The sequence below is a fragment of the Ambystoma mexicanum genome, chromosome 1q (assembly GCF_040938575.1).
Source record: "Ambystoma mexicanum isolate Mex_15411 chromosome 1q, UKY_AmexF1_1, whole genome shotgun sequence".
Lineage (NCBI taxonomy): Eukaryota > Metazoa > Chordata > Amphibia > Caudata > Ambystomatidae > Ambystoma > Ambystoma mexicanum.
The window spans coordinates 1,428,951,954-1,428,978,295 of record NC_090922.1 but is presented as its reverse complement, the minus strand read 5'-3'; the positions used below and the strand labels follow the sequence as shown (position 1 = coordinate 1,428,978,295).

The 26,342-nt window shown below is 45.2% G+C and overlaps 1 protein-coding gene across 10 annotated transcripts in view; it reads left to right on the top strand.

Annotated features, from left to right (window-relative positions):
* The window catches only part of LOC138548762 (microtubule-associated serine/threonine-protein kinase 2-like), a 2,396,492-nt gene that overhangs the window by 835,592 nt on the left and 1,534,558 nt on the right, over nucleotides 1–26,342 (top strand). The window contains exon 1 of one of the 10 annotated variants that reach the window (XM_069642300.1): nucleotides 14,046–15,665. The exons of 8 other annotated variants lie outside the window; for them this stretch is intronic. In XM_069642300.1, coding sequence (XP_069498401.1) covers nucleotides 15,627–15,665 — 39 coding nt within the window. In that variant the 5' untranslated portion in view covers nucleotides 14,046–15,626. Of the gene's footprint in view, nucleotides 1–14,045; nucleotides 15,666–26,342 lie in introns of those variants that run through there. One more of the 10 variants, XM_069642302.1, reaches the window with a different exon arrangement.

The window sequence follows — 26,342 nt, the reverse complement described above, 5'->3', positions numbered from 1 at the left end:
TCACAGCGTGGCTAATGGGCACACTTCTAAATGCAGCTTTCACAGAGGATATTGGGCCCATATCTAAATTCAAATTTCCACAGAGAGGCTACTGGGCGCACTATTAAAATCCATTTTCCAGCGAGGCTATTGGGAATAATTCCAAATTCAGTTTTCCAGCGAGGCTATTAGGAACATTTCTGAATTCAATTTATCAGAGAGGCTATTGGGCACACCTCTAAATGTAACTCTCATTGCGGCTAATGGGTACACCTCTAAATTTCACAGAGGGGTTGTTGGGCACACTTCTAAAAGCAGCTTTCACAGCGAGGTTATTGGGCACACTTCTAATGGAACTTTCCAGAGTGTCTATTGGGTACATTTCTAAATGCAGCTTTCCAGAGTGTCTATTGGGCACACTACTAAATGCATCTTTCACAGAGGATCTTGGGCACACATCTAAATTCAATTTACCAGAGAGGCTATTGGGCACATTTCTAAGCTTGACGGAGAGGCTGTAGGGCACACTTTCTAAATGCAACTTTCACATGCTAACTTTCACAATTCCATCTAAGAGTGGACATGCTAACTTTCACAATTCCATCTAAGAGTGGACATGCTAACTTTCACAGTTCTAGAGTGGACATGCTATCTTTCACAATTCCGTCTAGGAGTGGACATGCTAACTTTTATAATTCCGTCTAGGAGTGGACATGCTAACTTTCACAGTTCTAGAGTGGACATGCTAACTTTCACAGTTCTATCTAAGAGTGGATATGCTAACTTTCACAATTCCGTCTAGGAGTGGACATGCTAACTTTCACAGTTCTAGAGTGGACATGCTAACTTTCACAGTTCTATCTAAGAGTGGACATGCTAACTTTGACAATTCCGTCTAGGAGTGGACATGCTAACTTTCACAGTTCTGGAGTGGATATGCTAATTTTCACAATTCCGTCTAGGAGTGGACATGCTAACTTTCACAGTTCTAGAGTGGACATGCTAATTTTCACAATTCTGTCTAGGAGTGGACATGCTAACTTTCACAGTTCTAGAGTGGACATGCTAATTTTCACAATTCCGTCTAGGAGTGGACTTGCTAACTTTCATAATTCCATCTAGGAGTGGACATGCTAATTTTCACAATTCCGTCTAGGAGTGGACATGCTAACTTTCACAATTCCGTCTAGGAGTGGACATGCTAACTTTCACAATTCCGTCTAGGAGTGGACATGCTAACTTTCATAGTTCTATCTAAGTGTGGGCATGCTAACTTTCACAATTCCGTCTAGGAGTGGACATGCTAACTTTCACAATTCCGTCTAGGAGTGCACATGCTAACTTTCACAATTCCGTCTAGGAGTGGACATGCTAACTTTCATAGTTCTATCTAAGTGTGGGCATGCTAACTTTCACAATTCCATCTAGGAGTGGACATGCTAACTTTCACAGTTCTAGAGTGGACATGCTAACTTTCACAGTTCTATCTAAGAGTGGACATGCTAACTTTCACAATTCCGTCTAGGAGTGGACATGCTAACTTTCACAGTTCTGGAGTGGATATGCTAATTTTCACAATTCCGTCTAGGAGTGGACTTGCTAACTTTCATAATTCCATCTAGGAGTGGACATGCTAACTTTCACAATTCCGTCTAGGAGTGGACATGCTAACTTTCACAGTTCTAGAGTGGATATGCTAATTTTCACAATTCCGTCTAGGAGTGGACTTGCTAACTTTCATAATTCCATCTAGGAGTGGACATGCTAATTTTCACAATTCCGTCTAGGAGTGGACATGCTAACTTTCACAGTTCTAGAGTGGACATGCTAATTTTCACAATTCCGTCTAGGAGTGGACTTGCTAACTTTCATAATTCCATCTAGGAGTGGACATGCTAATTTTCACAATTCCGTCTAGGAGTGGACATGCTAACTTTCACAGTTCTAGAGTGGACATGCTAATTTTCACAATTCCGTCTAAGAGTGGACATGCTAACTTTCATAATTCCATCTAGGAGTGGACATGCTAATTTTCACAATTCCGTCTAGGAGTGGACATGCTAACTTTCACAGTTCTAGAGTGGACATGCTAATTTTCACAATTCCGTCTAAGAGTGGACATGCTAACTTTCACAGTTCTAGAGTGGACATGCTAACTTTCACAGTTCTATCTAAGAGTGGACATGCTAACTTTCACAATTCCGTCTAGGAGTGGACATGCTAACTTTCACAGTTCTGGAGTGGATATGCTAATTTTCACAATTCCGTCTAGGAGTGGACTTGCTAACTTTCATAATTCCATCTAGGAGTGGACATGCTAATTTTCACAATTCCGTCTAGGAGTGGACATGCTAACTTTCACAGTTCTAGAGTGGACATGCTAATTTTCACAATTCCGTCTAGGAGTGGACTTGCTAACTTTCATAATTCCATCTAGGAGTGGACATGCTAATTTTCACAATTCCGTCTAGGAGTGGACATGCTAACTTTCACAGTTCTAGAGTGGACATGCTAATTTTCACAATTCCGTCTAAGAGTGGACATGCTAACTTTCATAATTCCATCTAGGAGTGGACATGCTAATTTTCACAATTCCGTCTAGGAGTGGACATGCTAACTTTCACAGTTCTAGAGTGGACATGCTAACTTTCACAATTCCGCCTAGGAGTGGACATGCTAACTTTCACAATTCCGTCTAGGAGTGCACATGCTAACTTTCACAATTCCGTCTAGGAGTGGACATGCTAACTTTCATAGTTCTATCTAGGAGTGGACATGCTAACTTTCACAGTTCTAGAGTGGACATGCTAACTTTCACAGTTCTATCTAAGAGTGGACATGCTAACTTTCACAATTCCGTCTAGGAGTGGACATGCTAACTTTCATAGTTCTATCTAAGTGTGGGCATGCTAACTTTCACAATTCCGTCTAGGAGTGGACATGCTAACTTTCACAATTCCGTCTAGGAGTGCACATGCTAACTTTCACAATTCCGTCTAGGAGTGGACATGCTAACTTTCATAGTTCTATCTAAGTGTGGGCATGCTAACTTTCACAATTCCATCTAGGAGTGGACATGCTAACTTTCACAGTTCTAGAGTGGACATGCTAACTTTTACAGTTCTATCTAAGAGTGGACATGCTAACTTTCACAATTCCGTCTAGGAGTGGACATGCTAACATTATGGCAATCTATGTTATTTGGAGGTAAGATAGAGTGGCATTCTGGAGTGGAGTGATTGTTCTACTCCCCTATCCATACCACACTCACGGTTTTGGTGGTGTCTGTTAGTTGCTGGCTTCATTGGCTTCCCCTGCGGACACCTGCTGACACTTCCTGGAGCCGCCTCTGTTGGAGCCGCCCTTGGCCATGGGGCCCTTAGCCACTGGGGGCTGCCGGGCAGAGGGCTGCCCCGGAAGGGTCGGCAATGGGCAGTGGTCGGACCAATAGGGAAGAGGGGGTGGGCTGGGAGGCGGGAGGAGGGAGAAAGAGGAAGCGGACACAGGGAAGGGAAACCGGGGGACAAAGGGGCTGCTGGCTCGACGTTGCGCGCCCAAGGTGATCATTTTGGCCCATTTTTGGGGCCCAGGGGGCTCTAGCAGGGCTCACTCACCTGCTTCCAGAAGCTGTAGGGAGAGTGGAGGCGCGGAGCAGCGCAAGCCGTAGGCCTTCAGTGGTGGAGGAGCAACGGACCAATCACGTTGCGGGGGCGGGCTGGGAGGCGGGAGGAGGGAGAAAGAGGAAGCGGACACAGGGAAGGGAAACCGGGGGACAAAGGGGCTGCTGGCTCGACGGAGCGCGCCCAAGGTGATCATTTTGGCCCATTTTTGGGGCCCAGGGGGCTCTAGCAGGGCTCACTCACCTGCTTCCAGCAGCTGTAGGGAGAGTGGAGGCGCAGAGCAGCGCAGGCCGTAGGCCTTCAGTGGTGGAGGAGCAACGGACCAATCACGTTGCGGGGGCGGGCTGGGAGGCGGGAGGAGGGAGAAAGAGGAAGCGGACACAGGGAAGGGAAACCGGGGGACAAAGGGGCTGCTGGCTCGACAGAGCGCGCCCAAGGTGATCATTTTGGCCCATTTTTTTGGGGGGCCCAGGGGGCTCTAGCAGGGCTCACTCACCTGCTTCCAGAAGCTGTAGGGAGAGTGGAGGCGCGGAGCAGCGCAGGCCGTAGGCCTTCAGTGGTGGAGGAGCAACGGACCAATCACGTTGCGGGGGCGGGCTGGGAGGCGGGAGGAGGGAGAAAGAGGAAGCGGACACAGGGAAGGGAAACCGGGGGACAAAGGGGCTGCTGGCTCGACGGAGCGCGCCCAAGGTGATCATTTTGGCCCATTTTTGGGGCCCAGGGGGCTCTAGCAGGGCTCACTCACCTGCTTCCAGCAGCTGTAGGGAGAGTGGAGGCGCGGAGCAGCGCAGGCCGTAGGCCTTCAGTGGTGGAGGAGCAATGGACCAATCACGTTGCGGGGGCGGGCTGGGAGGCGGGAGGAGGGAGAAAGAGGAAGCGGACACAGGGGAGGGAAACCGGGGGACAAAGGGGCTGCTGGCTCGACAGAGCGCGCCCAAGGTGATCATTTTGGCCCATTTTTTGGGGGGGGCCCAGGGGGCTCTAGCAGGGCTCACTCACCTGCTTCCAGAAGCTGTAGGGAGAGTGGAGGCGCAGAGCAGCGCAGGCCGTAGGCCTTCAGTGGTGGAGGAGCAACGGACCAATCACGTTGCGGGGGCGGGCTGGGAGGCGGGAGGAGGGAGAAAGAGGAAGCGGACACAGGGAAGGGAAACCGGGGGACAAAGGGGCTGCTGGCTCGACGGAGCGCGCCCAAGGTGATCATTTTGGCCCATTTTTGGGGCCCAGGGGGCTCTAGCAGGGCTCACTCACCTGCTTCCAGCAGCTGTAGGGAGAGTCTCTAGACTATCAAGAGCTATCTCTATTTTTGGCAAGGGGGCACCCCCCTTCTCAATCAAATATTTAAATAACTACTGCATAGAATAACCGCAAACCAAGCAAAGCACTCTTTTGAATGCTTCGTGCCCAGGTTGTTTCAAATCTGGTCCAAATTCGTCCAGCAGTGTGGGCTCTGCGGTTTGGAAAAAAATGACCTTTTTTTCTCTATGGTAAAATGAATGGGAAGTAGGCTGCACTTGGGGGGGGGGGGGGGGAGAACTTTGATGCTTAATAACTTTCTCATTTTTTAACAAATCTTTACGAAACTTTGCAGTCTGGGGGGGGGCCGCAGATGTTTCATCACTTTTGAAACTTCAGTCAAAACCGTTACTCGAATCAAATTTATATTAACAATAGAATTTTGTGGGGTTCCTATGTGTCTGTGACTTACCGTAACTATTTATTTATTTAACATTTGTAGAGCGTGCCAAACCCGTGGGTATTTGGGCTCTGGAGAGCATGTAATACGCATTACAGGAGTTACCACAGGCAACAAAGGATAACATGGGCTTGAGATATATTATATTCAACATATTTACAGACATGAGATATTTACAGTTACATTGGTCCCGTAAGTATAAACATGTTGTAATAATCAATATCTGGGTGTGCAATCTTATTTACATGAGTAATTTACAGATGCAATAGAACAGATGTATTTACAGAAGCATATTGTATAGTGAAGATACTGTAAGCATTGAGGCAAAGAGAGAGTAGAGTGGAGTTATATCCTCGTCAAAGATTTGTAATGGGCCTGGTGGTCTGTATACAATGTGCATGGTGGTGGTTGCAGTGTTAGGGTAGGAGAGTTTGGTTGAGAGAAGTTCCCCCGAGGGGAAAGCTTGGTAAGGTGATTCCCTGGTGGAGAGGTTAGATTTATCTGTATAACTATAGGGCGGCTATTGCTATACACTTTGAAACATGTTTACAAGAGAGTTAAACCAGCAAAAACGTAGTCTTCAAACATGAGAGGTACAAATATATTCAAATAAAATATCATTGTAACCTTAACTTTGTTTACAGTGAAAGTGTTTTTTTTTAATGAATATTGGTGTTTAGTAAAAATGTGAAAAGCATTTTTGTTGATTCATGTTTTTAATGTGTAATTATATTTAGGCTGCTTTTGTTACTATTTCAATTTTGCATTTAGTAATTATTTTTATATAATAATTGGATGTTTGTATTTGTGTTTATGTAAAGTATAGCTATTATAATTTAACATTTAATAAATTAGTACATTTTACACGCTGTTTTTATAATTATTTTATTTGTTGAAATAAAAGGTTACTAAATAGTGTTTATTATATTGCAATTGGTTTGTTCTGTAGTGTATTTATTTATTTGCATTTGTAGAACGCACTAGCAGTCCAGAGGCATCGAGGCGCTGTTACAGGAAATTGTACGTAAGCTTGATTCAGTGGTTACATAGGAACAACAAAGGCCTCTTGGTTGCAGATACATTGGTAATAAACAGAAGTAGAAAAGAAAGGTTTCATGGTTAGCAAACATTACAATAACGTGGGAGATCGTTCTCAGAAGGTGCTAGCATCCGGCCGCAGTACAGCAAGATGAGCAGATGGGAGCCGGTACAGAGTAAATATTCAGACAAAAAGCTGAGTTTTAATAGCTTTGCGGAAGGCTAGGTGAGAGTCAATCATCCGATGGTGAGTGGGAAGAGCATTCCAGTGTGAGGCGGCCATAGTAGGGAAGCTAGTGCCGCCGGCACGGAGTCCCTGGGTCTTGGTAGTGGCGATAATGTTGGTGTAGACCTTTCTTACAGGCCTAGAGGAGGTAGACTTGGTAATTCGTTGGACCAAGAAGGGGGGTGCCAGATCATGGAGGCATTTATGCGTCAGGGAGAGGGTTTTAAAAACAATTCTCTCTTTGACGGGAAGCCAAAGAACCTGCCTCCTCACCTCAGAGATGTGGTCCTTTCTTGAGGTCCCTGTGGCAGAGCTAAGGGCATTGTTCTGAACAAGTTGGAGTTTAGCCAAGTTTTTACAGGAGGTCCCTACAAGGAGGGCATTGCAGTAGTCCAGTCTTGATCCGAATATTGCCCTAGCAATGGTGAGGCAGTTCTGTCGAGATAAGAAGGTTCTGGCTACATTGAGTAATAAGCCGAGGAAGAGGCAATGGCATTGACCCGTCTATTCATGGTCAGATTAGTCATGGTAGACGCCCAAAGTCTTGACATTTTCGGATACCGCGATAGGTATATTGTCAATGGTGAAAGACATGTATTGTTTGTCCAAATTACCCAAGGTGGTGGTGATCCAAGATAGTGGTGAGGCTCTTCAGGTCGGCATCATAATCGCCTGTAAGGGGGATAAGTACCTGTGTGTCATCAGCATAATTGGTTATGAGATGCACAGGGCATTGAGAATGTTGAACGGGGCCTCGTGAATAGGTTATAGAGAGTGGGCGCAATGCAGGAGCCCTGTGGGTCTCTGCATTTGATGTGGCTTGGAGTGGCACATGCTGAGTCGGAAAAGACTTTCATGGACCTTTCCAGTAGAAAGGAGGTGATCCAAGCGCATACCGTTGGGGAGAAATTAGCCGCACTGGAGAGATGGTGGCAGAGTGTGTTGTGATCCACCAAGTCCAATGCAGCAGATAAATCAAGGAGCAGAAGGAGCGCTGGTTTGCCTGCATCTCTGATGTCGTCCATTTGATTTTTCAGGTCTAGGAGGGCTGTTTCGAGGCCATGTCGTGGACGGAAGCCAGAGTGGGACAGTGGTAATGGGCCTGTAGTTCCCCGGTACCGTTGGGACGTGGGAAGGTTTTTTAAGGAGCAGGCGTACCCAAGATTCCTTAAATCCAGTTGGGACATGGCCAGACTGCAAGGATGCATTAATTAATGCTGTTAGAAGGCGGGCAAGGATGGGGGCAGAATCTTTAATGAGTTGGGCAGGACAGGCATCCCCCTTGCAATTGGATGGTTTAATAGATTTGAGCAGGGCAATGACTTCTGGTTCACTCATATCTTTAAAGTCGAAAGGCGTGGAGGGATTAGAGTTAGTGGCTGTAGGCGAGTTACTGTGCAGGTTGGCTATGAGGTGCCTCAGCACCTTCTGAAGGGTTAGGGTTTTAGTTTGCACAGTATTTAGCTTATCTATAATGGCAAAATGAACGTTGTTGCACCATTTTTCATCCTTAAGTAGAATAGGAGGTGGAGTGGGCAGTTTTTCCAGCTCTCTAAAGATGGTGAAGATTTCTTTTGATCCTGATTTAGCATTGTCTATCCTAGAATTGAATGGCGTGGCTTTAGCCTTGATTTGTAGTCTTGGGAGATAGCCTGGAATGCTCTCCTGGTGACGTAAGTGGGGTTCATTTTCCAGGCTGAGAGTGCAAGCCTCTTCTTGGAACGTAGTTCCAGCAACTCTTGAGAGAACCAGGCATTGGAGTGTTTAGCTTTCTTGGCTTTCCTTAGGGAAAGAGGAGCGATGGCATCCACAGCTTGGCTGATGGCAAGTTTAAAAGCACTAGAGAGAGTGCCAGGGTCGTTGGAGAACGGAGGCTGGAGAGAGGGCGCACCATAAGGAAGGGTGCAATCTTTTCCGAGGTAAGTTGATGTGAACTTCTAGCGAGTGTTGCAGGAAGCAGGATCGCAGGCTTAGGGGGCACTTTGTTAGTATTAAGGTCAAATTGAATATAGTGGTGATCAGACCATGGAATAGGAGTAATTCCAGTGATTTGAACAGCACAGTTGTGGTGACTGATCCAATTTAAAGTGCAGCCTTTAATATGTGTAGGCTCGGAGATGACTTGAGATAACCGTAAGGTGGATAGAGCGTTATTCAAGGTGATAGCATGGGCATCCTTAGGGTCATTAAGGCCCAGATTTAAATCACCCAAGAGCAGGACTTGAGAGGTCTTTTTCAAGTTGTCGGACAGAGGAAGGATGAGGGCCTCATGGAATTCTGAGAAGGGACCCGGGGGTCGATAGACAATATGTACTGCAATGGTGCAGTTATGGGAGAAATTCATTTTGAGCAGAAGGTAGTCACAGTTATGACTGTACGCACCTTCAATCTCCCTAATAGCAAAGGTTTCTTTGGCGATGAGAGCTACTCCACCACCTCTCTGGTGTGTACGGTCTTGTTTGAAGATCGTGTACCCATCTGGGATGGCGAGGGAGAGAGTTGGGCCTGATGCTTCTTTCAACCATGTTTCTGTAATTATCAAGAGGTCCATGTTATCCTTGATAATGAGGTCATGGACATCTGGGGCTTGAGCTGGTAGCGATCGGGCGTTGACCAATGCACATTTGAGAATGGCAGTAGGTCGGGGTGTACCCATGCAAGGCTCAGGCAGCGTGCGCGGCTCTGGGCTATTGGCGACTGAAATTGGCAGCTGCGAAGCAGACACTGGCATATTTGGGAAGTTACTAGGGTACTTATAGGATTTGTATAGGGTTTAGACAGAATGCAAGGCAACGGAGCAGCAGTTTTTGTTACTGCGGAGGGTGATACTTATAACATGCACTTGAGTTGGGTAATTGGGATGGCTTAGCCGGATCTCTAGATAGCGGGACAAGAATCTGGTCACTGGGCAGCGGTTGAGCTCTCCTTTAGAGGGGCAATAGGGGTCTGGCCACTGTGGACAGCGGGATGCATCCGATGGGCAAAGACGGGTCTGATCACTGGATTCTGCCAAAGGGATCAGTAGCCTTTCCTCCTTTCTCCCTGAATTATTGGTATTTTTGTAGGGTTTATTTCTGGATAGGTGGTTCTGCCTACATAGGAGGTTCTGGATAGGTGATTCTGGATCCGATAAGTGGTTCTGGATCTTGTAATTTTGCAGGGTGGATTTTTGAATGTTGAATATCTTGAATGTTTGGATTTTGAAAAGTCCTGAAACCTTATATAAACAGACTGACGTAAGAGAATTTGTACTATGTCAGCGGAAGTAACCTGGACATACCTCTTGAATGGGATAGGTCAGGCTGTGGATGTCGCCACCTCCATGCAGGCGGATTGGTTCCAGGGAAGTGACATCAGTTTTAGTGTGTGTTTTATGAAATGCTGTATTTCACCATAGTTATTTTTACCCAAATAAGTTATGAAATAAAACCCTTATATTTACAATTGTTATCATCATGAAAATCAGATAGGCAGATCCCATTTTTTACAAGGAATATGCGATTTCAAACCCCAAGTCTGTGCGATGCTGCTTTGCCTGATGGGTACCATGTCGCAGTAGTTTCATGGGAAACATTTTAGCCAAAATTCTACAAATGGCTACACATAAGCCTAAGAGTCTCCAGCATATTTTCTTCAAATTTTACATCTGTGTCATGTACGCTTTCCACAGAAATGCTTTAATGCCATTCACGTCCACCACATTCCAGGAAGACCCACATAGTTTCATCTTGCTTATACAAAAATTACATTAAAAATCGTCATAGTTTCACATTACTGCTTATTCAGATTACTGCAATAAATGTCTTAATGTAACAAGTCTTTTAATTCAAATGGGCTGAATTTGTTCCCAAATGTGGGTGGTATTTCTAACCCCCCAGCCAAATGTCTTCCCTTAGTCAGCTTGCACGGGGGTTGCCGTGACTCCCCTTTTGAAGTCCTCCAATTTGAATGGAAGGGAACTCGCACTTCTTTGTGAAGTGCTAATTTCCCTTGGTCCATTGTTCCCTTCCTGGCCGGCCAGTCTGACGCGGTTGCGAATTTCCACACCTTGGCCCTCTCATATTTGTAAAGGGGCTTCCTTTCCCAAGGGGGCTGGATGCCTTTGAAGTGCCTGCCCTGCCAAACTGGTTCTGGAGTCTTCAAACTATTTATTTTTTCTTTTTCTCTTTCTTCCCCAAAACCTAAGTCCTTTTTTAAATATAATATACATACATTTAAACCACCCCAGCCCCACACATATCATACAGGATCTGTGCAAATATTGGGATGATTTCACATTTAGCTTTCTAAAGAGCAGTTTTCTTGCTTTTGCAAAAGTAAATTTCACACGTGTGTTTATTTTAGTTTATTTTGAGATTCCAAATGCGGTTTCTGTAGCACACATTTTCGTTGTTCAGGGAGGGATGCCCTCATTTGATGGTGTTGAACCTGAAATAGATGGACATGGCTGAGTTTTACTAGAACCAAACTGTGTGATATTGAAGCAGTTTTAAGTTTTTGAGATGACAGCACAGCAGTGCTGAGCCATTCTGCCTTTGAATTCTTCTCTTTGGATTCACATGAAGAAAATAAAATGCAGCCATTCTAGGGGGTTTATGTTCCATCTCGACTCATATGTGCTCAGCAGACACAGCACACCCATTATTTCTGTAACTGCAAAAATGCAGTTTTGTGATGCAGGAGATTTCTGTTGGGCTGGTAAATGTACCCCACAATGCACACCTTAACTGTTTGCCCATTGTGCACGAACCCTTATATTTAAATATGTCATGTGTGTCGTAATTCGTCTTTATTTATATTATCAAACACTCAAATGTTAATGGCACATATGCATATGCGGTTGGCCTGGGGCCAAACGTAGCTCCTGGTAACTGTTGGTTTTAAGCTAGCCATGCTCTCCGAGGATAGAAGCAGCAGCTAAATAGCTTCCAGCAATTTCGAACCCTGTTATCTGCAGATAAAAATCATATATTGAAATATTTGCGCTGGGAATAATTTGCAGGACGCTAAATTTGCACTTACTTGGGCAGATAATTGACTCATCGAGTAAGAAATTATGTGCAGTGTTTATGTGCAAACTTGAGGTGCCAAGTGACTTTTTAAGGGTGACTAGTAACTTGCAACTTGACACATTTTCCCCTGTAATTGCTGTATCTGTCATGCAAAAAGTGGCAGAAACATAAATATCATCTCCGTAATACTCTTTTATATTGTGTCCATGGTTTTATATAAAAACCTGACACATGTAAACTAGCACATGGAAAAGGGGAAAAAAGAAATGCCATACACAATATTACAATCTAAAAAGAGAAAACATATAAAAATATACAATGCGTACTAAAATCCAATACATACAGAAGTCCAACAACTGATGTTCATATAAAAGCAATCAGATTTTATTACAAATCTCTTCTATGCATCTAACAGTCGCCAAAATCATAAATCTCTTTCCAAAACTCATCCACGCTACAAACCCTGCGACCAGGTTAAAATCTATTCAAATATGTATATCTTGTAGGGAAAGTAAAGGGGCAGACCAGCAGTAGCTGTTTTAATTTTTCAACAGATCTTTCTCCCTTACAAAGTCTACAAATCCTTTTTACTCTATCGATACCTCTTCTAGCCCCCTGAACTTCCACAAAACGTACCCAGTTCATACGGAACCTGAAAAATGTTTCCTGTGGAAACCTTTTAGTATATGTCTTGCATGCTGCCACAGGCTTTAAAGGTGACGTTTTTTCTTGATATAAAACATTTCATATTTAAAACTCTATTCCTTATCCAGTCATACTCCCAAAGCGCACTTTACATTTTTGGTGCAGATGAGTCCAAAGGTTCACTAGAGCTGACCAGCTCCTGCAATAAGCATTCACGTGATAGTACCCCTCTCAAAAGGCATTGGGAGCTATTATCATTTAATATAGTCTGCAGTTCTGAAAATAGGGAAATGGGGGGGAGGTAACCTGATCTTCCAATAAAAGGACAAGGCTTTTCAATTTATCCATGCTGATATAGAAGTAAGACCAAGCTCCTGGTGAATAATGGCAGTCGGAACGGAATTTGGTAGACCCAATACACCCCTCCATTTTACCAACCAGTCACATACATCATCAAGAGAAAACTGATCATTGTCATATAAAAAGTTAGGCAATAGTTTAGTTCTGTAATGGATTATCAATGGCTCGAGTAAAAACTTCCCAAATCTTTTACTAATCCTCTGTAGTTGTGCAGAGTGTGTAACCCACGTTCATTTCATATTATCAACATGCAATGTATTTGCTTGTCGATTATAGAGAAGCCCAGCTATGTATACTGCACCTAAGGATACTCTCTTGGCTTTTCATTGAATAGAGGGTTTCTTCCTCTTGGAACCACAAATCATTATTTTTGTCTTCTCAACGTTGGTGTCCAGGACACGAGGCTCCATGAATGCACTCAAGGTGGAAAGGGAACATTGCAACCCAATAGGAATTTGGTTGAGTATCACCAGGTGACCTGCGCATGCTGAATATTGCACATGCTGAATATTGCACATGCAGAGACACCAGCCTTGGTACTTTTATTACTATCATAAATCCATGTAGAGAAGTATTCGAAAAAGTATATTTCAGTTTAATAATAGATTTACTTCAAAGTAGAGGGCTACTTTGTACATGACGCATCAAAATTCAGTAGGCCAATAGGAGCTAGGAAGATGGCCTTAGTGGGTGTGCCTCACCCTGGGTGCGTCCACTGTATAAATGGGAGGCAGGAGGAACTGTCAGCAACATTTTTGTTTTTTGCCATAACTGTTCACATATGGTGCACTGGAGGCGCCCTGTGACCCATGTTTTTATTTTATTTTTTATTTTTGGGTAAAGGTTGGCGCTAATTCACCACCTATACGCCACATCTATTGCATTACACAGTGAGGGAGAAATGGCATTTAAGGAGAGACACAAAGCTTGTAGGTGTTTGGTGATTCACCTCCCTTTGACTGCCCTGGCCATTCTAATGCTTATGGCCATTCCTAACCAGTTCCTGCCCCTCCCCGCCCAAAACGCATCCTCCTGGATCTCTTTCAGCTAACTTTATCAAACCTTACCATCAGCTCAAATAATCTTCTTTCTCCGGCTAAGCACCAGTCTCTTGTGTTTTGATGCACTGTGTAAAGTCCCGATTTTACAATCTCAACTAACGGTCACGATGTTTACCTACTTCGGAATGATGAATGGGTGTGCCAACCCCAGTGTGTACTTGTGTACCGAATTTCTGGCTGAATACAGATGTTTGCAGCATTTGCATTAAGATACTAAGCAAGCATGTAACCATACTAGTTCTTGTGGCTCTACATATTTCAAGACTCGTGAGTGGTGCCTCTATCTCCGCATGCAAGGGTCCACATCTTTCCCTTCCCGTTAGCTCAGAGCCGCTGCTGCTCTCTAGGAATGCCTGGCGCTGTGTCTTTAAGAGCCTGGGGAGGGTAGGGTGGGCTGGGCTTCTCCTGCTCTCCCTGTGCTAGGTTTCCAAACAGATTACCCGCCTGCCCCTTCCTTCTGCCTCACAAAGGCTCACGCCGCTGTGCCTTGCATCCACCGGCTCCAGGCATCGTGCAAGAGGACGAGGACCGGCAAAAAATGTGCTGGAATAATTGGCTCTTTACACGACACGGGCCTGACTGCGCACTGAGAGAGCAGTGGATTAACCCGCTGAGTGGAGCAGAGCGGGGCTGGCATTTGGCTTGAAACGGCAGTGCATGCAATGCTGCCAGATTGACCGTCCCATCCCAAACCCTGCCTTGGACCAAGCTGCAGCAACCGGTGGACTTCTGCTCTCCCAGCTCTGCAGAGCCAGGCAGTGAGCACGGATGCGTCTTGGACACTTTACCAAACCGCCCTCCTACGTGCATCTCTTTCACGCACGCAAGTGGGAGCCTCTGCGGCTGTGGGTAGCTTTGATTAAGAGGGAGAGCTCCCCAGGGGCCAATATTCTTGTCCGGATCTTCTCTGGAAATTTCCATAACCTCTGGTAACGGTATCTTGTGGTTTCTGCTGCCCCAGCAGCCCAGGTCACAGGGGGACCATCTCCGAGGAGGATTGCCCCCGAAGTGGCACCCTGTCAGATGTGTGCTTTGGTCTTCTTCACCCCCCACGCACATGCGTGCTCCCACCAGGGCTGGAGCATCCGCGCTCTGAAGTGCCTGGATCAGTGATCGTTTACGCATTTCTCGTGGGGGTTCTTCTGCATAGCGTCAGCATATCGCCTTTCCATCACTTCAAGACGCTCTAGAAACACCACGTGGACAGGGTCTCCACATCCTGGGTGGCATCTGGCAGAGTTCTGCCCCAACAGTCAAGGAGAAAGTGGGAAGCGCTCTTCCGGGGGCAGCTATGGAGTGTCTTTGATGCAATGAATTAAAGCCATGAATGAATTGTGACAAGTTAAAACACGTGATCCCAACACCCCTTCAAGGCCAAGAGGAACAGCGAAGACAGCTGTGTTGCCTGCAGTTGCCACAGGGAGACAAGCCATTCTCCTATAAGTGTGCCAGGGAAGCGGAAGGACCTGTGTTGACTCGTGGTGCCGGAAAGGATCTGTCATTTCCCAGGGTTTGGATGCCTGGCCTTGAGCGTGAACTTTTAATTCGGGGACGGAGACGAGTCATCCGTGGAACACTGTACGACTTGCCACAGTCCAGGATTTAGTTTTGAATGTTAAACTCCCTCAAATTGATGTCTCGCAGGTGCAGCACCATTGGTGCCTTGGGGGCAAAGGGGAGTGTACGTGAATAATTGCTTCCGCACAAAGAGTGCCAGCGGATTTCCTTTTCAAATGTAGAATGCTCGCAGATGGAAGTCCTTTGGCAGGAATGTGTCCTTTGTGCGACCCCCTACCAACGTGCTTTGGGTCTCGTGCCAAATTTAACTTTTCAGTGGCAGCCTGAGCTGTCACCGAATTGAGCCGAGCCTTCTATTTCTGGAAAGCGACGAGAGTTGAAGATGGTGGCAATCGTGGCCTTTTTTTGCTAGCCCAGGAGCGGTGTGGATTCCTAGCCTTGGCACAGAGGGTTGCACAATAAAGACCCCTAAGAATGGACGATTCGAGCATTTTGCGACGGCGGGGCCTGCAAGTAAGTGAAATGCACCTGCTTATCCTTTTAGCACAACACGAGTAAGCCATTAGATGCACCCTCTTAGTGTTGATCCAATGCTCCGCTTGCTGGTGTTTCACTGACAGAGTCTCCTCTGTGAGATCTTGAACATGAGCCAGGCTTTAACAAAGGCTTCTTTCAGGCAAGTAACAATCCACGCTCAGTTACAAACTTTGCTTCTGGGAAGCCTTGATGAGACCATGGAGATGAGATCTGAACTTGCCCGCTAATGTATTGAAGTGCAACAGGCTGCCCAGAAAAATCAGACCTATATAGTACTTACCTCTTACAGTTACCTGCGTTTATTTTAGTGTAATAGTGGGGATACATTGCTCTAGTACAAACACAGTGCCTTGCCATTTTGTGTGGCAGGCGAAGGTTTGGATCTTAAACAAAATACATGGTAAAAATCATCTTTTGTATGATTGGCTTGTACTGGGGCAGAAGGTTTAGTGGGTTGAAGGCATGCTGCCGAGATGTTTGTAATGTGTGCATCACAGGTCTGAATCCCAGTGCGACTGTCTTGGGCTTCCAGCCTTTTAGAGTCAATAAAGTTACTGTCATTGTGTTTAGTTTCAACTAAGAACTAAGAGGAAAACTCAATCATTTGGCTGTATACTATATAAATGGGTACTTTTATTATTCTCTTTTCGGGCAAGGTTGGCAGTGCTTGCCATGCTGTCTAACGTTGAAGTTGGTAGGTTTATGCGGTGTGTAATATTGATATTGTTGCACCTCATCATCATTTTCTTTTTGCTCACTGACCCAGGTCCGAATGGGGGCACTGGTCCAATCCTTGCTGTGTGAATCTGGCTCAAAGGCATGCACGGCTTGTGAGAGAAAGTGGGACAAATCAACTTCCGGGGCAACGGTGGTCCAGGGATGAATATCGGTTTCTAAACCATCAATCAGCCCCTCACCTCTAGTACATCTGAGGGGATCCCAACAGACTGGAAACACAAGTAAATTATGAACCTCCTTGTGCAATTTTGGTAACATGGACGGAACGGCAGGCTCATCTCCGAAAGGTAGTGGATCGTTGGTTAGTAGCAACACAGCGAAAATACAATTATTAACCAATGATAAAAAGCACTGCCCAGTCAAGGTTTTTTTTTTTAAATATCTACTTTATTATTATTACAGCTGACAGTTCTAACACACTACAAAATACAACCCACTCTGTAAAGGAACACAGACAGTTTCACGAAGGAAAGGGATGCACGCTGGATACTGACAGGAGGGTAGTTGGTAAATCAATCAGTATTAACTGTTCAAGGTTATTTGGTTTCAGCACCAAGGGGTTGTAAATGTCACTAACGGCCTTCAGAGAAGGACCGGGGGACAGCACCACAATATACCTGGTGATTGAGATAATCTTGATGCTAGACAGCGTTGAGTCGGTTGCAGGACGCTTTCCAGCTCCTGCGACAGAGTTCAAAATGGGAGACAGCTGCGGGTATCAGAGGCATGCAGTTCGGCAAACGAAGCTAGATGGAAAGCTGCAGGCTGGCCTACACAGCGGCTCATGGTCAAGAAACACTGTCTGTGCTGATTGGCTGATCTGGAACGCTGGTTGAGGAGTCTAGGACGGTTTTAGTGATTGCAGCGTGACAACAGTCAGTGAAGCAGCCAGTCGTAGTTCGAGGGCTAGACTGACTCGAAAATTTCCTTTAAAGATGGACGCTGGTTGATGCTTGTTGTGGCATTCTTCCTAGCTTCTTCTCAGGGCTTGCGTCTTCCTTTTAAGGTGGACGGCCCAAAGCTGAGGAGAGTGTTTGCAGGCAACGGCTATGTCCTTTGATCAGAGACTCTCATGGTACGCTGTGTGCTGGCTGGGTACCGGTTCTGGGCTGCTGGATGGCTCCTCTGAGTCGGGTACCACCCTCTGTTCCCTGGCAGATGTGTGAGGCAGGGATCTTGCTTCCCTCTTGGATATCCTGGCCTTTACTTCACTGGCGGAAGCTGTAAGGCAGACTGTACCTTCAGCCAGGGTTCAAATGAGCCATCATTCTGACTCCTTTCAAAGTCGTCGGATGATCTCTTAGTGAGGGGCTCAGCCCTCTTTTAAAGCCAAATTGGCCCCAGTAGTTGGTGCAGGCTAAGCTTGCCTTAATGAACCAATCATGGGTCCCCACCAACAATCTTCTGTTATACATGTGGTCATAACCAGAGTGCTTTGCAACAGGAAAGCACTACTAAGCCCCACCCATCTTGTTGTCAGTTGTGGATCAAACTGTCTCCCTTGTTAATTGAGCTCTCTGTGACTCCATCACATACTTCTTCCCCCTGAAAAGGGGGTTCCCTTCAAGGGTTGCCTACTGTAAACAGTTGTCCCACACATGACATTCACTGCCCTTCATACAGAGGGGTGGAAGCTAGCTTCAAGCTGTCACTTTGCATATCAAAGAGGTGTTGGTGTTTCCTGTCCCTTGTGTTAGTTCTGTGACTAGGCCTCTTCACAGGCCTGTTCTCATTTAACTCTCAACAGTATGCGCTGCCACCACACAGGACTTCGACACTAGAACAGGGCGAATCCATGGAGCATTTGATATTTTTATTAGGCTGGCCATGGCCGAAGAAAGGTGTTGCCTTCCCCCTTCAGAGATGCTTTGATGTACCTGTGGCCATCACATTCCATCTAAATGTGACAGGGCGGACTGTGCCTGTAGGCTGCCCCCCACCCCTTCCCCCACCCAACCCCCTCCCAGCGTACACTTGACTGTGTTTTTTGTGCAGCGAGCATAGTAAAATCTGGGCAGATTAGCCCCACCCATTTTCTGAGGTTGATCTTCCATCATTCATTTTAATTACAAAACCTAAAAAGAATACAGGCGAGCGCAGACTCCATGTGCAGATGGTCGAATTCCTCAGAGGTTCCGACGCTGCTCTTCAGAGGGTATACCGCACACGATTAAAGCAACTTGCACTGAGTGAGAAAAGGAGGGTGGGGAATGTGTGTTCTCCCATCATTGGCCGTTACACAGAGAACCTGTTCTTCATTACACTGTGCACTTGGTATAAGAGCAGTGGAGACTGCACAGCCAGAGTGTGTAAAAAAGACATTTAACAGTTTGAGAGACAGCGAATAGGCCTGACGGCGATTCTGCAGTTTTTACAGTGAAATTAGGGGTGAGGACAAGGGAGAACAGACTAGCTTCAGGCACGGTGTGTACAGATCATGCAAGTTCAGAGTGTCACAGGGAGGGGATGGATCAAGTGCTCCTGGTCGGCTGAGACTGGGCTAAGTGCAGAGTGAGCCACTCTCTTGGATTAACAGAACATGTGAGACTTGGTTCAGAAACGTGCACCTGGTGAGAACCTTTGCCATCTTCTGCGGTTTATCTTCAAGATTTTTGAGTACTAGGCTGCAGCTCGTGTCCAAAAAAGGAACCGTTAACTGAGGCAGTGGTTTCATTTGTGAAAAGTAGCAAGCCTGGGAACTTAAGTAAGGAGGTGATCAGTACTGGGCACAGTGACGAGTCCAGCCCTGTCTCCAAGAGCTGGTATGAAGGTCGTTCCGCCACTTTCTTGCCTTGGGCTACCCATCTTAGGGTAGCCAGCCTGGACACAGAAGCCTCTCAAAAAGATTGCTTCTGGTTCTGAGATTGGAGTGTCTGTTACTGATCTATTTAAACTGATAACGTCACAAAGGTGCCACAGAGGGTAGAACCTACTTAGATGAATGGGTATCTCCGCATAACTTTCCTGGAGTTGATCAACTGCCTTAAAGAATGGAATCCCCCAAAACCTCTTGTTCCTTTCTGGCATGTTGTGCACTTTCGATGTCCGAGATGGCCCCCTCCCAGGGTCCTGGTACCAGATCGTGGATCCAGGTTGTTCCTCAGGCCTTAACACTGGCAAATGTTATGAGATGGCTAGGCCTAGTTTTAAAAAGGTTATGAAGGCTTTAAAATGATCAGTAATGGTATCCAGGCCGCCTTCTACCCAGTTTCCTCCTCTTAGCGTTTCAGAGCATTAGCTGTCAAGTCTCTGGACTCCCTTTGAGCTTGTGAAGAATAGTTTAAAGCCGCCAATACCCTGTCTACGAATAGTCTTCTATTGGCTCCCATTTTGTCTGGGTCTATTATGCAACTTCTTCCAGTAAACATTCAAGATTGTCCAGACACAATGTTTCTCATTTCTAATGTCTGTCAGCTGATCTCAATATGGATGAGGAATCGTTGCTTTACTTTCCACTTGGCTATACAACATGGTGTAGTGGAAGGGTAAGCAGGGTTTGGAGATGTTTACCTCCAGAGTAAGCTTGGGTAGGTTTTCTCTAAACACGTCACTTGAAAATCATATAAGCTTGTTTTAGGCATAGTCTTGAACAGTGTTTGCTTGTTTGGCAAATAACACTTACAGAAAACCAACAAATCCTTCGGGGCAAGGTTCCTAAAGAGAAACTGCCATCTCTTAGCTCAGTCAGATATTGTTTCAGTTGCACTTGAATCCCGCTCCTTGGTCGTCTTCTCTGCTGTCTAAAGATGCTGCAGTTGGATCTTCTCCAAGCAAAAAACAACAAAATTATCCTCTTTCCTGTTGTCATCTTAATGCTCCTACTGTCATGTCATGTTACAACTTGAAACATTGGGACAATTTGGTTAAGAGTTCAGATTTGTTCCCACCTGAGGCAATAGAGGAGTTGGCCTTTTTGGCCTCCAAAAGGGAAGGGGAAACAGAGATTGCTCTGCAGCACTTCCAAATGACGAAAGAGTTTACTTATAATCTCTGTTGGACTGTTCACTTGGGGACTAAATACAGTTTCACGAAAGGTCCTTTGGTGGCAGTATCACATCTATATTGGGAGGGTGTTTATCTCTACCCTTTAATTAACAATTGTCTTGGGCAACTATGAACAAGTTGTGCACCACCCAACTGGACCTGGCATTTAACATACACCTCTCCAAGTCCACCCTTGCTCTACTCGGAGGTTTCAGTTCCTCGTATCAAACCTCGGTTTTGTCTAAAGGAAAGCCTTTCTTCCGCAGTATAGTATTGATTTAAGAGGCTGACCTGCATTTTTTATCGAATTAAAATTTCAACTTTGTGGTTCCAGACACTGCTGTGCTTCATGGCTTCAGGTCCTCCCCCTGGCTATGCTGAACTCGGTAGCAACTAATGAACTGCGGGGATCAGTCTTCAGATTCCAAATTCAAGAACATCTCTACTACCTCATTGTTTTTCCAGTCGCTTCACTAGTGGTCTTGGTAGAAAAATCTTCCCTTCCCCCTTCACAAAATGTCTCGCAACAGATTCTTCCTTGTTCATTCGGGTGGGAGATGCGGCTGTGGCCTATTGCATCTCCAAAAAAGGCTCCACCATACCAACTGGAGCGGAAGGCTTTCTTTCTGTTACTGAAGTCTGTTTTTCCTGAACTTCAGAAGGTCACTCATGTGATAAATCAACGTGACCGTAACAGCCTTCTTAAACAAGCATGGAAGGAAATTAATCTTGTTTTTCTTCCTTGGATGATATGTCCTTGATGGCCTACTTAGCCACCACAGTGATTCTTGTTGGTCCCTGTAAGCACCAGCTCTTTTATTGTCACATACACGAACTCTCTCATGGATTTCTATTGTGGAAAATGAAGCAACGTAGCATCACTTTGTTGACATTCATCTTTATCCCTCTGCTGGAAAGCCTGCTCCTTAGTCGGGTTTGAAACTTTGTTTGGCTCTCTAATGCAGACACCATTCAAAACTTTGGCTTTGTGTGACCTGGAATGATTGTCCCAGAAGAAAGGGTTTCTTGATGGAGTATTATCTGCCAGACGAATTAGGAAATGACAGGCCCCTGCTTCAGAGCAGCCATAAATTGAATTCTATTGGAACACGGTGGTACACGGTACAGCGCTAGGGGGCAAAGTTCACTTACAGTTCCCAAAGAGCGTGGAGTTTAGTCTAAAATCTGTACACTGATGGCACATAATTTGGAAATGCTTTGGGGCCTGGCTCGTGCGCTGCAATATCCCAAAGAGGTTGTAAAGGTGGGGGCGGGGGGCAAGAGGAGGGGATAAAAGAACCTGAATCACCATGATGGTAATCTTTTCTATCTTACCTTATCCCCTAAAAAGGCATTATGGAGAGAGAAGGAAAAGGAGAAAAGGGGAGCAGTGCTCATGGCCTAAGGTACTCTCCTGGCTTCTCTGAAGAGCTGCAAAGATCTCCTTCAGTACAGGGCTGTTCAATTATTTTAGCTCTGTTTTCTATGCATGCCTTCTGTCTGCTGTAATGCAGTGTATTGCAACTTTCACTGTATGGGAGTCTTAGGAACTCGTAATACGTTGCACAGCTCCCTGGAGCATTGAAAGGTTAATTACGATGGGCAGGGTGCATCAGAGTCTCTAATCTAACCTCTGCAGCCTTCTTCTCAAATATGCTTTTCTTGCCCCTCAGGCATGGAGCACATTGGTAATAGTTGAAAGCAACCACATGAAGAACCTGCCTTCTGGGGACATTTTTAAAATCTATTTCTACAGGTCTTTGGAGAGGTGAGTGTTGGGCTCACTCTACCTACAAGGCCTAAGCTATTAGCATAGCAAAATCGTGCTGCTGAAAGCTTACCTCTCGTGACTTTCAGGCCAGGTGGCCTTGACATCAGTATCCAGAAGTCAGATTAAGTAGTAAGTCACTTGAAAGTATAATTAACAATTACTGGCAATTTATGTAGACCTTCACCTCAAGCATCTAGCTAATCTCACTCTTGCAGTGACAGCTGCAGTTGTTGTTTAGGTGAACGCGTTTTCTAAATGATCTTCCCTGTCTCCACTGAATGTTTGTTAGAGCTGCATAATACGTGCACATGGCTGTCACCAATGAAATTGCTTAGGTTTGTCATTGGCAGCTGGCCCTTCCATTCCGTTTTTCTACTTGCATAGATTTTGTCCTAGCTTTGGAAGCAACTCATCTTTGCTATTGGAATAGGCAGTTGTTCCTAGAAGGATGATTGACAGAGCCACTACATGAAACGTTCTTTCCTTCCCAGATAGCCATGAAACATTTCTGGACCACCGGGTAATCTAATTAAATGCATCAAAATTCTTCCAGAACCTGTTTGATCAATATGGACACCATTCCGCTTCTTATTCACCATCCATCCTAGCTATCTAGTAGATTACCTGGACCCACCTTCTTCAGCTGCGTTGCTTCAGGGCCGCTTCGGACGATTGCCATTTTCTCCCTTCTGTTCTACATGGCAGGGTTCAAAAGGGTGGACTTCTTATGCAACTGCCCCTGCTTGTGTGAAGAAAGGACTATTCATTCCAGAGGGTCCGAGATTGCTCTTGCCCCAAGACCTGCTTTGTATTGTTTCCTTCCAAATTAAAACCTGTTCATGGCGCAACCTTCCAAGCCTTGACCCATCGGTCTTTGGAGTTGGGATCCCTTTGGTATCGGAAGGAAAACACACAGGTAATCAATCTTCAAGAGGTAAAAATGTTTTGTTTGCCTTGCATTCTCTTTTCCATTTCCTCTTCTTAACCAAGAAAAAAAGCACTTTCCTGCCATCTTTGCCTCAGTACTGCTCTATCAAGATGAGACCTGCCTTTGTACATTGTATGTACACAAGATGAAAGGTCTTATATGTGAACCATATAATAAAAAATAAAAATAAATTGTGACTTTGGCTGTAATGTGTTATTTGCAGAGGCGTTGCTAGGGTAGTGGGGGTTGAGGGGGCTATAGCCCCGGGTCTTTTGGTTGTAGCCCCGGATCGAAGCTCAGGGGCTACAACCAAAAGGCTAGCTAGCCCCGAGTCCCGACGCTAGCATAGCCCTAGATCTTTTCAGACCTAGCAACAACGCTGGGTATTTGATTCCTTATTTGTCACAGAAGCCTAACTTTCCAAATGGACTTTATGAATACATGCAGTACAGCACAGCTATGGCTGTGGTTTTGTTGCACGTTTGCAGTTTAACAAATTAAATATAAATTATCGTGAACTTGCACTAGTCTTGATCTACTCCATAGTGCTCATTATTCCCACTTATTCAGACTCGTCCTACTTTCTTTTGCTTCTCACTTCCTTGCTCCCCTTTCTATGTAGGAGCATCTTTTGCTTGAAATCCATGATGATGGATAAGAAAATATTCTGGATAACCATATGTTGGCTATCCGAGTAGTAAAAGATTGATAACAAACCTTCCTGCGCTTTTGCGTTTAGCAGCACTCTACTATACACACACTTGATTATCTGGCTTGGAAACTTTTTCCAGCATTTATTTTAACCGGAAACGTTTTTTCAGCATTGTTATATTCTGGGTACTAGACCGTTCCAATTAATGGAACAGTCAGTTTAATAGTTGCCAGATAAAGTTGATACTGTATACTGGTTGCTTTGAAGTCTATATAAACTCAACCTCACTGTGAGGTGGTAATGGTCATATGAATATATTCTTTTCTTGCCCAATGATAAAATATTTGGAAGCTTATACAATTTGACCAAACTAAAACATAAAATACTGAGTATCTTGGCATGTTGTTGGGCACATTATTTTTCATGCAATTATTTTTATTTGTTTGCTTATCGAGTGCCAGAGCCCACAGGCATCAGGACGCTACACATAACAGGACAACACGAACAGACAAAAGGCCAACGGAAAAAACAACTGACAACAGGAGAAGCCAATCGAGAACAAGTACAAATTCTGGTATCAATAATACTTCTCAAACAGCTGAGTTTTCAAACGTTTTCTAAACACCAAGAAGTCTGATGTTAGCCGGATGTCCAATAGCAGCTCATTCCAAAGCGTAGTGGCAAGGTAGCAAAAGGATTTCCCCTTTCCCCCTGTTAGACATCCTGTGGGATGGTGTGAGAATCCAGAAGGTGTCTCCCTGACTAGTCCATAGAGATCTGCCATCCAGGTGGCCAGGACACAGCAATCACTTTTGGATCCAGTTCACGGGGGTGGACCAGTGTGGGAGGATCACCTGGGTGAAGGGGTCTCGGGGAGTGTTACACTGTGTGGCAAGACGCAGTATTCCTCTCCTATAACCCTTTTGATCCATCCATACCAGGTAGGACTGTAAATCACCCCCGACCTTTTCTTCACGAACACTGCTATACAGACACCCCGCTCTGGGAGAAATCCGACTAATATCCGAACAATGTACTGGACATGTCCCATTACCATGGACAGATACAATCAGGCAATGACCGTTAATGACCCGCACCTGATCTCAATTGAAATTCCCCACACCGATAAAAGGCAGAGCATGAGAGCATACTTTGAGCCAGGCAGAGCACACAAAAGAGCAGTTTCTTCCAGGCCACAGCTGAATTGATGGATAATGACAGGTCGAGCAGAGAGAGAGAAAGGAGGGAGATGCCCTTGAGCTTTTCAACAAGTGATCGTTATACTCTCGCGGATTTGAAAGCAGCACATGTAAAACCAAGAGGTGAAGCAAGAGAATCCTATTGTGTGTGTCGGAAATACCCTGTGATCTCCTGCATGATTGGCCGAGTCGGGGAGGACCAGCAGCTGCCGTGGTATCGTCCTTGGCTCCCGGATCAAAGCCAAAAACAGAACCTTCCATACAGCCGATGAGTCGGGAGGAAATGTACGAGGCCGGTCTGTGTTTGAATGAAAGTTACGAACAGTGACTATGTATCCTCAGGAGAGAAAGTTGAAGCGTTTGATGAAAGACGCAAGTAAAATACGGAAATCTGGTAAGTGTGTTGAACATTTTATGAGCGAAACAAAAGCTACAAGTTTGCAGAGTGGTCCGGCAGCGCGTGGGTGCTCAATCAAAGGTCTCTGGCAAAAGGTGTCTACAAACAAACACAGCAGTGAAAACTTTTTTTTAATATATATATATTTAATTACCGACGTTGCAGATGAAAATCCAATACGAGAAAATCGAAGTGGGCATGCGAGGGTCTGAGAATAATCCTTCGCACAATAGAAAGTCTTAGACATAAGTGAACTACTCATTAAAGTGAAACCCTACCAATGCCCGAGCCTGGCTGAGGGGGAGGCCTATTGTGCCTTTGAGTTATCAAAAAGGGGTCTGAGCCTGATCGAGGGAGACCCATTGAGATATTCTGTAAGAAGAGGGTTTGAGCCCGGCTCATGGAACCCCAAAGTGAATTTTATACTGGAAATAGGACAGTGAACTTTTCAGAACAGAGAACTTTGTGTTGTTTTGGTAACCCAGGACCTTCTGCGAGCGGGAGACTTGTGGAGAACAAGAGACTTTAACGGAGAAGGTCCTATTTGATTTTTGAACCTCATCCTGGTGCTCAAAGAAAATAGTATGTTCCAAGCTCAAGTGCGACGCCCTGTCGCGTGCTGAAACATGGGCAATGGGAGCTTATCACTCATCTGTCCTGACATATTGTTTCTTGAATACTATTTATTTTTTTTATAAGCAGTGTGGCTTGGACATGTTGGATAATCTCTCTGAACAGTGCTGGAAAGTAGCATTTGAAAAGCAAGTCAAAAAAGGGGCAAGCATGTCTGGAAATTTTAGAACAATATTAGCCTGATTTACATAATTTTTAACAGTTGTAGGGCACATACTTTTAAGAATGGTAAGCATATCTTGCATCTCGGTGGATTTAAAAATGAATGGATTATGATCAAAAGAGGCGTCTATGCTCCCATTGTGCACTCATTTGTAGTGTTAACAGATGGATCTGCTAAATTAGAAGTAA